The following is a 13,782-nucleotide window of genomic DNA, read 5'->3' as shown; positions in this document are numbered from 1 at the left end:
GCATTACTATGCGCAATCCTTTTGTCAAGGGAACTTAGGAAGAATGAAGAAAATTTAATGAGCATATCAATCATGGACAAACCCACAAATACAAAAGCAAAGACAGATAATTATTTCCACACACAAAATGCTAAATTAGCTGTACATTTGCTTTTAGATAAAGTACTTAAAATCATAAAATGTTTTTAATTTTTTTCAGCTATAAGCCAGCTAAAAACTCTCATAATATTTTTTCATACTGCTTGTTATTTATGTGTTTATAAATCTGATACATCTAAAATAAAAAAATATTTGGTTTTAGACAAGCACAAATCTGCACTGTCTGCTATAAAGCAAATATTTCGTACAGGATAGATAAAATTGTTGCTGTTGCTGAAAAGAGAACGTACTAAGAACCAATATGACTAGAAATGGACATATCATCCAAGTAACAACTAAAAAAGTCTAAAAAGACATTAATAAATAAGCATCAATAGTAGCATTAAATTGAATCATACCACAACAAATTATAAAAATTAAAAAAAAAATGGTTTTTTGAGGGAAAATCTTTTTTTTTTATCCTTTTTGTTTTTATGTTAAGTTACACAGTACAAAAACCCAAGAAAACAATACAAAAAAAAAATCCGTGTGGTGACCGGAGCAGAATAGCCTCAACATAGTCCATGTGTGTCGTAAAAGGCGACTAAAATGGATACCCAATCTAAGGCACCCTGCTAATGGATGGATGGCATCTGGGTTGTATGGTGTCTAAACGGTCCCCTCGAGGAACCGGGAGAAACCTCGTTGTAATTTGCCTTGCACTCGTACAAGGTGGTTGTGCGAGTGATCACTATTTACCACTGCCCGGATCTCGGCTCCTTTGGAGCTGAATACTGGCTTGAAGGAGAGAACCTTACTGCTGGAAGAGGTGAGGGAGGGTACAAGTCTGCAACCCACCGACTGGTGAGGGGGCATTTCTGCAATGCACCGACATCGCAGTGGGGGGGGGGGGGCATGGAGTACTCATTTATACACAAAAATTCAATAGGCGCAGGCAGGAGAGGGGAGGCTGTTACAGAAGGCAAAAGCCACTGGGCCAGCCATTCCTGAGAAGGTAGAAGAAACCAAACGTCTTCCATCGGAGGTTTCAACTCCTTCCCCTGCACAAACTGCTGCATCTTAAAGAGTAAGGTCTGGTAAACCACAGTCCTATGCTCAAGCAGTGCATATGTTTAAGATGGCTGTTGTGAAAGAAACCTTCCCTTCGGAGAGGTTATCTCATGATGACACTGAACATAATTCAGCTTGTCTTTCTAAGGAAGACACACCTCATTCTCTCTGAGGATCACATGCCAGAAATGCAATAGGCTTCTTAACAAAATTAGTATTAGGAAGGCTTTTGGTCTTCTTACTGCACTCTACACCTTAAAGTGGCACCTTGCTTAAATGCGTGTCAGTAATGATTCAATTTGCAGAGGTTACCTCTTTAAGGAGGAAACTATTACTCACACCTTCTGTGATTGTGAAGTGCTTTCTGACTATAGGTTTGAACACCTTCGTCATCATTTGCTAGAACCATGCGTGATTCATGATATTCTTATTACATGTTTGCTGAATTCTGCTTCAACTACTGGTCTGTTTTAAGACTTCTGTTTGGAGACTAGTACAATAGACCTCTGGTCGCAGTGCTTGGTTCGGTTGAGCCCCCTTTCTTTCATTTCATTTCATACAAAAAAATTTAGAAGACTGAAAAGGGATAAAAAGAGAACAATAATGCATTTTCTAATTTATAGTTAACTAGTGGTACCCGTAATAGAAAATTATAAGGTCTTTTGTTTCACCTGCATATTTACAAATAATGTATGGTGAATTTTCTAGCCAATTGGATTGTGCCCATGTTACGGTTCCACGTTATGAGAATTTTGTAATTTACTCGTCCATCTCATGATAATTTTGTTCTTAAAATTGGAATAGAAAAAGAACTACATCGAATTTTCGAAAAATCGCTTCGAGGTGCAAACCCCCATGCTACAAACTAACATTGTGCCAAATTCACGAAAATCGGCCGAATGGTCTAGGCGCTATGCGTGTCACAGAGATCCTGACAGACAGAGATCCGGACAGAGAAACTTTCAGCTTTATTATTAGTAAAGAAAACAATGTTTAATCTTAAAACTGGAACTTAATATCATATAACTTGAATGAGTTGACATAAAATCAAAGATGAGAAAAAAAAAAAAGCCCATAAATTTAAGCATTTTTGGCAGGCACTTTCTCGGCTTTTTTTTTTTTTTAGCAGACAAGAATATGAAAGGATCTCAACATGGGGTAGAAATCAAGAAATGTTTTTTAAGGAAGGAAAAAATAGCAGTAGGAAGGAGTTATAGCACTTAATGGAAACAATTCTGCTAATGAAATATTCTTGAAGATGTTTTTTGAAAAGTAATACTATTATTTTACTTATATACCATTGCTTTTAGAAAGTACATTACTCTAAGTAAGTCAACTATAAACTATGAACGATATATTCACACATGAGCTACAATTATCCTTTAAATTAAGCATTTGAAAACAGTTTTATTAAAATTTGAAAGGACTGGCACACTTGGGTCTGAACTTGTTATTGATTGTATTTCTTCTGCTTGTATTCTAATGAATAATGCCACAACAATTAAACCTAAGTTAAAGACTACTTGAGATTACAAGTACTTTGAAACTTTAATTAGATTTTCAAAGAAAAAAACTTTTATAAGCTCAAGCTAAATTTGAATACACACTTTTAAGGTTGACAAAAAAGCTTCAAATATTTCATTTCTTGGATAATGAATTTAGAATTCTTTTTTTATCATTCACGAAAAAGAAAAGAAAAGAAAAATGCTCAAGAATTCATAAAGTAGCATGAGCATTAAGTCTTGCATACGCAAATTTTTTGCAGTTCAGCATTTACCAATATGAACTTAGTTAATGTTTAAATCATAAGAATTTTTGTAAGAAGCATTTGAAGTGTCCACATTTTTAAATACAAAATAAAAATTTCCTGATGAAGCTGAGGAACATATTTAACTATCTAAAACAAAAATATTATTAAATTTGATCAGTATATTGTAAGATATTTCGCATGAATTTCTTCTTTTTCATCAGTTTTCAGATCTTAACAATTCTACAAAGAGTTAAATACGTTTACTATATGCAGCGTAACTTACATATTTTGCACATAGCAATGATACCATAGCTCTTGGAAATCATTTGGCATTTTATATACAGTATAACTTCGATTTAACGATACCGGATTTAACAAATTTCCTTAATTCAATGATACTGGTCCGGATTGACTGCATTGAATGTATGCTCCTCGATTTAAGGATAACTTTTTCCAGTCCCTTGACAATCGTTAAATCGGATTTCTACTGTATAAAAAGATTGCTAGTTATAAATATGAATATATAGAAACGAATTTTAAGAAAGTGATAAAATATTAGAATTGGAATGATTCTTTTAAAATCCCTAAACGGTTCTATGACATTAATTTCATAAAGAAAGTCTCTAGACAAAATATATTTACTAACTAAAATCTTTTGAAACTTAACTAAATATGTAAATAACAAAATTAGTCTTAAAAAAGTACTACAAATCCCATTTCCTTTTCAAACTCAGCAAAATTAGCAAACGGATGAATTTGCACGAACCTTACCTACAGCTTTCCCAGTTTGCACCACAGCTTTTCCCGTATTGACAACAGCAGTGTTCAAGCGTCGACCCCTCTCTGAACTCTGCATTGTGCTGTGGAGAGATTACTACAGTATAATTATTCATTTTTATTCCATTAGAGAGAAAAATCAAGGATACAACAGCCAATAGTTTGATTAACATTTGTTGGAACTTTTTTGTAGTTGATTTTTTTATTTACTGTAAAAAAGTAGACTTGCCTTTACAGATAGTTCAAATATACATTCCTAAAAGGACTCCCATAATACAGTGTGCTGAAATTTTATGAAGTTAAATAATATTTAGAAAGTCGTGTTTCATCTTTTATCTGTATGCACTTCTTTTCAATAAGAACTATGCTTCACAGAGTTTTGGGTGTTTTACAAAAACAACCATAAAATTTGGGCTGCGCAATTTTTCTTAACTTCACTATTTGCAAAAATAAAACTCATTTCACAAAAAGAAGGCTAAGAAAAAAGTCTGTGCTGATGAAACAAGTGTCTGTGGGAAAATGGTCAGTCATATACACTTGTAATTTATAAGCGGGTTTGATTCAAAAATCGGCAATTTTTTAATGTTAAAGCCGGATTTCGTTCTGTTTTTGAGAATTTGGCTCATGAAAGTGGCTGATTCAATTAACCATTGATTCAATTACTCGGCGCTCACTGTATATAATTCCAGTCTAGATCCATTGAAATAGCTAAAAGAGATACTGCTTTTAGCTTTAAACAATCAAATTAGGATTTTCCACAAAGCTATTAATATTATTGATCAATATTCTAAGATTTCTATCAAATTTTCCACTTTTAACACTAAATGCAAAAATAATGTTCAATAAGTTTATTGTAATTATTGATAATTTATCACCAATTTTTCTAAACTAATTATTTAAAACTCTGGTCTACTTTGGCACATGAAATTATGATCATCACTCAATGGTTAAAATATTTCAAAGCAGAATAATAAAATTAGTTTCATGACAAAAAGAGTTAGTGAGGTTTTAAGACTAAGCAGTGTAAACACAAAAGAGAAAAATGCAAAGGATGGAAAAATTTGAAATAATAGGTTAAACAAAATACAAACAGAATTGTTTAGTGCAATACATAAATTGGAAAAAAAAAAAAAAAAAAAAACTAGTGAATTAATCTACCAGCCGCATTGGGTGACCAGTTTCATTGTTCTGTATATTACTGTTCACAGTACCTGCAGAGTGCTCTATGACATGATGAAACATGAACAGAAAACAATTTCTAATTGCAAAATCAAAAACTAGTGTGTAAAACAGCAGCGTTTGAGGAAAAAAAAATCTTAAAAGGAAAAATTAATGCAAAAATATGATAAGGAAAATATATGAAACGCTCAAAAATATTCAAGAAAAAAATTAAAACATCTCAGAAGGGAGAGAGAGAGAGAAAAGCTTTATGAAACAGGACATCAACTCCAGCTTGGCTGTTAAGTTCCCTCTTTTACGTACCCAGTACAAAAAAATTCCACGTGTAATGCATTTGCAATTTTTTTGATAAGGCACATTAAAAGTTTCAAAAATTTATTTTAAAAGCATTAATTTAAGTTTTTGATGAGTTATTCTTAACTTATTGTAGTTGAAAGTTGTATTTATATGTTGTTCTACTTATTCTATATTTCCTTATATATATTTAAGAAAAAACTAAGCTAAAACTTATTAAGTTTAACTTAAGTTAACACCTATGGCTTAATATGTTAGCTTAAGCATATTATAACTTAAGTTACTTTATTAAAGGTTTCAACTAACATTTCCACAATATTTAAGGTTATATTTAACAACCATTTTTAAGGCTTATAATTTAGTGACAACAAATTTACTTTTAAAATGTTTCCTGTAAATGAAAACTCAAGCAAAAACTAAGCTTACTAGCATAAATACAATTTTAAACTTGAATATATTTAATAAATATTGCAAGCAATTTTTAAAATGTATTTTGACTAATTGCCTTTTGTTGTTTTGTGAGTTTACTCAAGAACATTTAATTGATATCTAATAAAAGCATACAGTAAAACTTACTGCGAAAACTTCAATTTCATATCTGCCATGCTAAGTTGCCCTTGAAATGGATGGCTGTCAAAAATAATTCTTATTAATATTTTCATACAATAACAATAACTTTTGTTATACAGAAAGTTTTTTAATACAGTGAAGCACTGTTCATACATTTTTCTTTTATACGTTTTTTAAATTGGTCATCGCAGAGTCTAATACAAGTTAGCCTATATCTATCATACGTTTTTTCACTTGTATGCTTTTTTCATACAGTCCCTTCAAAAACGTATAAACGGTGTTTCACTGTATTTTTTTTAAAATCAGATTTAAATGTACTTCATGCCTTCTAAGTATGCTTTATCAATATCTTCAATTTCTTATGCACTTAGCAATTTATGCAAATGCACTTAGTGAAATTTGCTCAACCATATCTTTTAAAATGTACTAAGCATAAATAATAGGAATTGAAATTATCTGCCACTTACAACAACTTATTGTAAATTGTACATGCATTTTACTTTAGAAAAATATTAACTTAGTAGAAAAAGATTCAAATGACTGTTAATAGGAAAAGTAGATTTTAAAACTACCACTAAACTTAAAATGCTCAGTATGTACATCTTTGTCAATGCAGTGATTTAAATTCAATAAATGGAAGTTGTTGATAGGTAGTATTTTTGTACAAAAGGCAGAACCAGAGGTCACTCTATGAAATTTTCAAAATCTCAGGTTGATCCTGAAATAAGAAAAGAATACTACTTGAAAAACTGTAGGTTTTTGGAATAATTTATCACAAGCAGTTGTCACTTGCCAACGGGATGAAAAAATTGTTTTAAGAGGTTCTTTATTAAATGTTGATCTAGTTGGCCATAGAGCTTGTTGTCGGTCATTGTGATAGTATCACTGCAGATATTAAAAACACACATGTACATATACTTTAGAATCTCACTATAATAAAACTACAGGGTGCGGTAAAAATACCTCCCACATTTGCCACCGTAGTTTTTCTGGTAATCATAGTGTTGCGTGAATCATTTTTGCTGACTTGAGTAGTGTAAAGTTTACCATTTTAATTGATGCCATGGAACTGAATTTGCATTTATGTGTGTCTGTAATACTGTCACATTACTGTGAAGTAACAAAACAGTCTTTCACATAGGTGTGCGCAGGGCTACAGAATTGGGGGTACCACTGTACCAGGAGGTTCAAATTATTTTTCGAAAGGCACCCAAGCTTGCTCGCTAAAGGAAAATTTTCAAATATTGAGAGCAAAAAAGCATTTTTAAAGCATATGAGGTAAGAAATTAATGAACTAAAAATGTAAAATTTTCGCAACTTTTGTATTAACTTTCATTTTTATGTGCTAATTGGGGTACCATGGTACTCCTGGTGACCCCCGTGTGCACGCCTATGGTCTTTCATCTGTTAAGCTGGGTCAACAAGTCACTGGGTCGACAGGTCAATGTCTGACCACTCCACAGCCAACTTGTTACTCCATGGTGTCCTGCTGCTGATTTTGACTTTTTTTTTTTTTTTTTGAAGGTACGAAAAGAACAGCAACAATAATTTTCACTCATTAAAAATGCACTTCAAGAGAAGGCATTCTATGGTCAGCACATTACCCTGCTCTTGCAGAAATTGCAACAAAATCACCAGAATTGACGGAAAAAGAAATGCAGAACCTCAGAGAGAGCTCTAATGCGTAGAATATGAAGATTGGCATTTGGAGATGTTTCAGTTTCAAAACAAAGTGATTCAGAGTAGATAACATACAAATAGGTGACAAAATAATACAATGAAAAAGGCATGGTCCAATTCAAATAAGCTGAACAAGCATGACACCTTTGCACCTAATTCTGCTACTTAGTGGTTACAAAAGATAAGGTATCAGTAACTCAACATCATTCAAATGTGTTGTATTCATCTACCTCACTCTATGAAAAACACTAATAGCCACTGACCTATAAGTTTGAAAAATACATGATTGTTGGAATGCGGCATGTTGGTTTCTCAGTAACACAAACAGCCAACTACTTGAAGAGTGCTGTGTCAACCGTAATGTCAGCATGCACAAAATGCTTTCTGATAGGGAAAAAAAAGAGCATTGGCCTGGAAAAGTAGCCTCAATCTGCAATCAATCTTTATCACAAACAACGTCATATATCAATATCATCTCCACAATCTCATTTTATAAAGAACTGTCTAAAGGGAACTTCATGCTTTTAACATTTGATGAAGAGCCGCAATTTATAAACCATTGGTGACCACAGTCCTTTGCTCAAGCAGGGAGTGTTTATGAAGTCATTCTTTTCAGCTACGCCAATGGTGTTAAAACTCACAAAAAACTGAACTTTTCAACAGAGGCCACAAGTTATCTGGTCTGATGAATCAATTTTCACCATATATCAGATGATAACTGGACGTGTTTATTCTTAGAATGGAATCACAACCACACTATATTTCTCATTCGTCTTTTCTGTTTTTACTTTTATTATTCCTTTTGTTAATGGAAAAATTGAGTAAGAAATAAATTTTCACAACTGTAGTCTACCATTCATTTAACACCTGAAACAAAAATTTTGCTTTCCTACGGAAAAAAAGTATGACAGTTTTATATGGCTATATCAAAAAGCTGTCGGAGAGAACTCACAATTGAAAATTAATTTTTGTTCACATTTAATAGAAAATTTCACTATCACACTCCATATTTGGCAATTCAAATAGCAGTAATTTATAATGCTGTATTATTCCTGCGTTTTCATTGAAAATGCAATAACATTTTGCATGTGTTTTTAATTCTTAATACAAATCCTCCAGGATTAGAGAATTGTGAAAATGAAAAATGCTTAGAGAATTAAAATGATAATCAAAACAAACTAATGGCGACAAACTGCAAATAGCATTTCTTACCTTGGCTGAACATTATAAATTCCAGAATGATTTGAACTGCACCACATTTTGTAGTTATGTGTTGCTTTCCAAGCATTCAAAAAACTGAGATTGAATGATTCAGCTTCTTTCACAGAACCTATGCAATAACAGCAAAAATACTTAAACAAAATAAATATCACAGGTACATAAATAGCTTTAGCATACAAGCATAAATTCCTGTATGTTTAGTGTGTGTGGCCTGTTTTAAAATGAAAAATTAATTAAAATCACTATACTACAAAAGGCACATTTCTATTCCCATCTTTCTAAGTTGGGTCATTAAATGCAAAATGAGCAAATCAGCTGTGGCTGACATGTCACAGATTTCAATGAAAAATTTTATTTAGGTAAACCATACATATCTATGAGGGAATGCAAAGTATGGAAGTTTAAAAACTGTTTGTTGCTTTGTTATTGAAATTAGAAGTTGATGCTTACACTGAGCCTAAATTTTCAGAGTCCATTGCTACCAGTTTGTGACTCAGTACTTCCATAAGTTATAAACGTACACTTAAAAAATAAATATTTCCGCATTCTATAAAAAATTCTGTATTGAGAATGAGCAAAGAAAAATTTATTTGGATCTTTTTTTGAATCTGAGATATTAACAGAGATGGAAATTTTGCCAATTTACTTCAGATTTTAAATCACTCTTCTAGCTCTTTTAATGAAAAACTAACAGTAAAAATGATTCAGATTGAAAAACTATCTGTAACTAACTATCTGTTCTAATTTAGTAACTGTTTATAAATTTCTTGATGAGGAAATTGAACTTTAAAAAATCGAAAATTTCCAAAAATTTAATTTTTTCCTCTGTTTCAGATGTTTTTTTGAAGATGAGGGAATGCTCTAAATTTACTCAATTTTTTTTTACGTAACATATTGAAGTGTCTTTTAGATGCTACTAAATTTTAATCATTGGTATCAGCGCATTTTTGTTACTAGAGTAACTTGAACTGAGGTAAAATTTCATTAGTTACTTCTTTTTCTTTTGTAAGTTTAGCAAAACTAACCATTTCTTTCGTGTTTCATTTTCTCAAAAGCATGTTTATGAAGTACAGTCTGAAATGTAAATTTTTTTAATTGAAATAAATGTTAGTTTTACTTGTTTTTGCATCATTTAGTCGTTTATCTAATTCTTTGAATTCTCGTAATTTCACTTAAGGGTCAATCTATGCAGGTTCCATACAGTATAAACTACTCATTCAAGTTCAAATATTTCTAAGTTATCAAATTAAAATAGTTATTTTGAAAATTACAATATGTTTTTTCAGTATAATGTATTATATAGGGCACAATATACGTAATTTAAGAAGGTGCCATGACGTTTTCACACTTTTTATTTCTGTTTTAGTGTGTGAATTGACTAGCAAAATTGCTTACTTTCAAAGACATGTATCTTTTTTACAAACCGAATACAAAAAACAATATGTATCACATTTATAGTACTTGAACGGAATATTCAATTGGCCAGGAAATTTAATTTTTAATTCCATCCCCTTTTGGTTTATAGGGGTCTAAAAATGTCATTTTCGTCATTTTTCCCATTTTTGAGGGGCTGTAATCTATAAAGGGTGCACAAACACACAGCAACAGTTACATATTCCTTTTAGCATGGTTCCAGTGATTAGTTTTTGTCTTATTTCATCTTGTGTTTCCGTCCCCTACGTGAGTTATCCCCCTTTGAAATGAGTAAAATTTTTACATTTGGCCTTGAAATTGAACCTGTTGCCATTATTTTAACTATTAACTTACAGTTACGTAACTCAGCATTTAAGACTATCAACTTATGCACTTTAACATCAAAGCGTTAAATTAACTGTCATAAATGTAATTCAAATAGATTTCGGCCAAAATGCAAAGGTCTATAAGTCCCATTTTTGACTACGAAAATCACTTTTGATGACTTCTAAAAAATCAAAGGTCCAGTTTAGAGAAAAAGTAAAAGTGGTTTTAAACATCTTTCATATGCAGCTTTTAGGAATATGAATTTCAAAAAAAAAAATTAAAAATGGTCGAGCGCACCCATCTGTCGAACCTGTATGGATTGACCCATAAAACAAAAAAAAGAAGCTGTTTTTCTGAATTTTATCTTACGTTTGAAAATCAAAAACCAATTTCGAGTTTCTTTAAGCAAATAGTAGAAACACAGCTCTATATTCTTGTAAAATTTTAAAGGTGTCTGAATTTTCCCTCATTTGAATTTTTGCATGTATGTGAAGGGGAAAATCACCATTTTACAAAATGTCACTAAGTTTAAAACTGATTTTGAAGACAAAAGAGTTAAAATACAACTTGAAAAGTAAGGTATTTCTTCTATGATACTTAGCACATTATTGGGTATTAATTTCATCAAAGCTAATGCATTCTTTAAAGATTGAGATTAAAAAATAAAGTGCTTAATTATGAGAAAATTGAAATACTTTCAGTTTTTGAAACTCGGTTAAAAGTTAACTATAATAACTCTGAAAATTTTACTGATATCAGATTAATTACCCTACTCCATAGATTGCAACAACATATAACTTTTATGTCTTCATTAAATAGTTAATAAGATACAAGCCTTCAAAAGTGCAATATTTAGCATTTATGAGAATGCTGTTCAATTTGACAAATTTTCAATCGCATGTAACTATTCAAATAAAAATTTTTAAGCAAAAATATTTTAGATATTTTTATATAGGCATAAAAGGAACCTGTATATCAAATTTCATAAAAATCTGTTACCATGCGACCACCACTTTTTTGCGAATTTTGCTCATTTCGTATGGAATGACCCAGTTACTACTTTTAGCTATTTGCTAGAAAATAAGTGAAGTTTTTCAGTCGAAAAATGAATACGCAAGGTAAGAATGTAAAACAATAAGACGGAAAAGAAAGTGGATAAATACCTACTTCCAGTATGACAATTTTCAAAATTGAAATAAATTTTAAAAAATATTGTAATGTTGATCAATGAGTTGTTTGATTCACATGATCTGGAGATGGGCATTTGAAGAGCATATCATCACCTCAAAGCAAGAAGTGATGGGAATATCTTACTGTTGTTTCTGGGATTAGATGTCTTACGGTTGCTCTGAGGCAACAATATGCAGTTTGTATGAGATGAAGTGTAGGACATTCAAAATCTTTTATTGCAGAAAAGTACATAAATTTAGAAAATATAATCAAGTTGATTGAAAAGAACTTAAATTTTCAGAAAACATTTAGTTGAACCAAAAATGCATTTAGCTACAATGCAAAAGGCTAGGGGTATTACTACCCCTAGCTACAACCAAATTTAGCACGAAAGAACCAAGTCATTGTGTCATCAAATAATTTTGATTGCAAATACTGTTTAAGTACTGTGTAAATATACAGTACTTAAGCAATGTGAAAAATTGAATGAAAGAATGCTATGCAATGAGTTTATTACCTGAAAGAGGGAAAATAACTGAGATTTTATGGGCTAAGAGTGCAATGGATACACAGTTTAAAATTATACGAATAATAATCCTGAATAGAAAACTAATTTTTTAAAAAACTGTTAATCATAATCACTTTGAAAAATACGGAAGACTTATATACCGGACAAAATACCGGAGACTTGGCAGGTACACATAATGTTAGATGCATAATAGGAAGAAAATTAAGATATTGAACAGAGATCATAGAAAATGAGTGAAAAGAAGATAAGAAACATATTTAGACTAGATAAACCAGAACATATTTTGTAAAAATGGTAAATTTTGCAGTGTAAAGCTTTGCAAATATGTGTTATAAAAGCAGTTAAGTTTTAACTTTAACCAAGAATGATGTAGTAGAATTGAAATGTTCATATTTTCAGAAGTTAAGCTATTTCCACTTAATCATTAGACATAAAATATTTATTTTGTTTGTCTGTTTTTATTTTATTTATTTATTTTGTTTTTGTATTCCAGGCGTGTTTTAACTTAGATGTTTACAAAGTTAAAACACGCCTGGAGCTTTGAGCCAAATTCAACTAAGATCATGAGACTTTTATACATAAAAAATAAAGGGAACATCGATAGTTAATACATTATTTGTCATTTACAATTGTTTTTTTTTTTTTTTTTTAATTCTCTTAAATCAACCCACTTCTTGGGGTTTTTTTTTTAGTCCCTTATTTCAAAATAAGCCCCAAAAGAGAACATGATCAGGCTTCGCCATCAACTACGGACAAAAACTTATACTTTAGTGATACATTTCATTCTCAGCTACTGCTTTGCTTAATCAGTCTAAAACATACATTTTCTACAACACATTCCATTCTCAGCTATGGCTTTGCTTAATCAATCAATTATACACACTGTAGAAATTAACAATCACTTTTTTTAGCAAATCATAGTTCAACGGGACATATGTGCCCTATTGGTACTATATTACTCATTGAAATATAATTAACAGTTAAGTGTTCAATCAGGTGTAACCCATAGAGCCATTTCATATGTGTTGGTGGTGCGTAAAGGATTAAGTAACACACATTTAGTCTTTTATGAACTTTATATCTTTAACAAATGCAAACAATTGAATGCCAGCTTTAAACTCAAGTTTTCAACTTAAAAATTATGCACACAAGTTCGTTTACCATATGTTTCAACTATAAGAAAGAAAATGGGAATTACCTTCTAATTCGGATATCCCCATAAAACTTAAAAGGTAGAGCTTAAATTGAGATCGTAACCATTCATCACCACCTTCCCAACCTAAAAGTAAAACAACATATTTTCATTTGCATATGTAACCAAGTAGTTATCATGTTTATATTTTTTAAAGTTTTGAACCCAGTGTTAAAACAATCAACAAAATCTTCTTAGAATTAATTTAAAGATTCCTTTTTAAACGTAACTTATGAAATAAAATCACATGTTGGCAAATCTCAATAGTATGTACTACTTTCTTTTGTAATGGTAGAATTTAGTTAAGTTAAAATAATAATGCATTTTAATTTCTCCAATCAGACTAGTCTGCAAATTTTAACGATTTGCTTCAAAAAAATTGTGACTTTATACAATGAAGATGTATATAGTACAGTGCAATTAGACCCAAACCTCAACATCCAAAGTAGAAGTTTTTTACAAACTCCAAATTGTTCTACACTAATACTGTCCACATATTCTTTGATAAAAAGTTACACCGTTTTAACCGAC

General features: G+C 31.1%; 1 protein-coding gene across 1 annotated transcript in view; it reads right to left on the bottom strand.

Annotated features, from left to right (window-relative positions):
• Positions 1-13,782, bottom strand: part of LOC129217056 (late secretory pathway protein AVL9 homolog) — a 60,348-nt gene that overhangs the window by 13,526 nt on the left and 33,040 nt on the right. The window contains 4 exon segments of the mRNA XM_054851301.1: positions 3,671-3,759; positions 5,726-5,779; positions 8,612-8,729; positions 13,258-13,338. Coding sequence (XP_054707276.1) covers positions 3,671-3,759; positions 5,726-5,779; positions 8,612-8,729; positions 13,258-13,338 — 342 coding nt within the window.

This window comes from Uloborus diversus, chromosome 2 (assembly GCF_026930045.1).
Source record: "Uloborus diversus isolate 005 chromosome 2, Udiv.v.3.1, whole genome shotgun sequence".
Classification (NCBI taxonomy): Eukaryota; Metazoa; Arthropoda; class Arachnida; order Araneae; family Uloboridae; genus Uloborus; species Uloborus diversus.
Note: the sequence above shows the minus strand (reverse complement) of the source record. Positions and strands in the feature narration are given on the sequence as shown.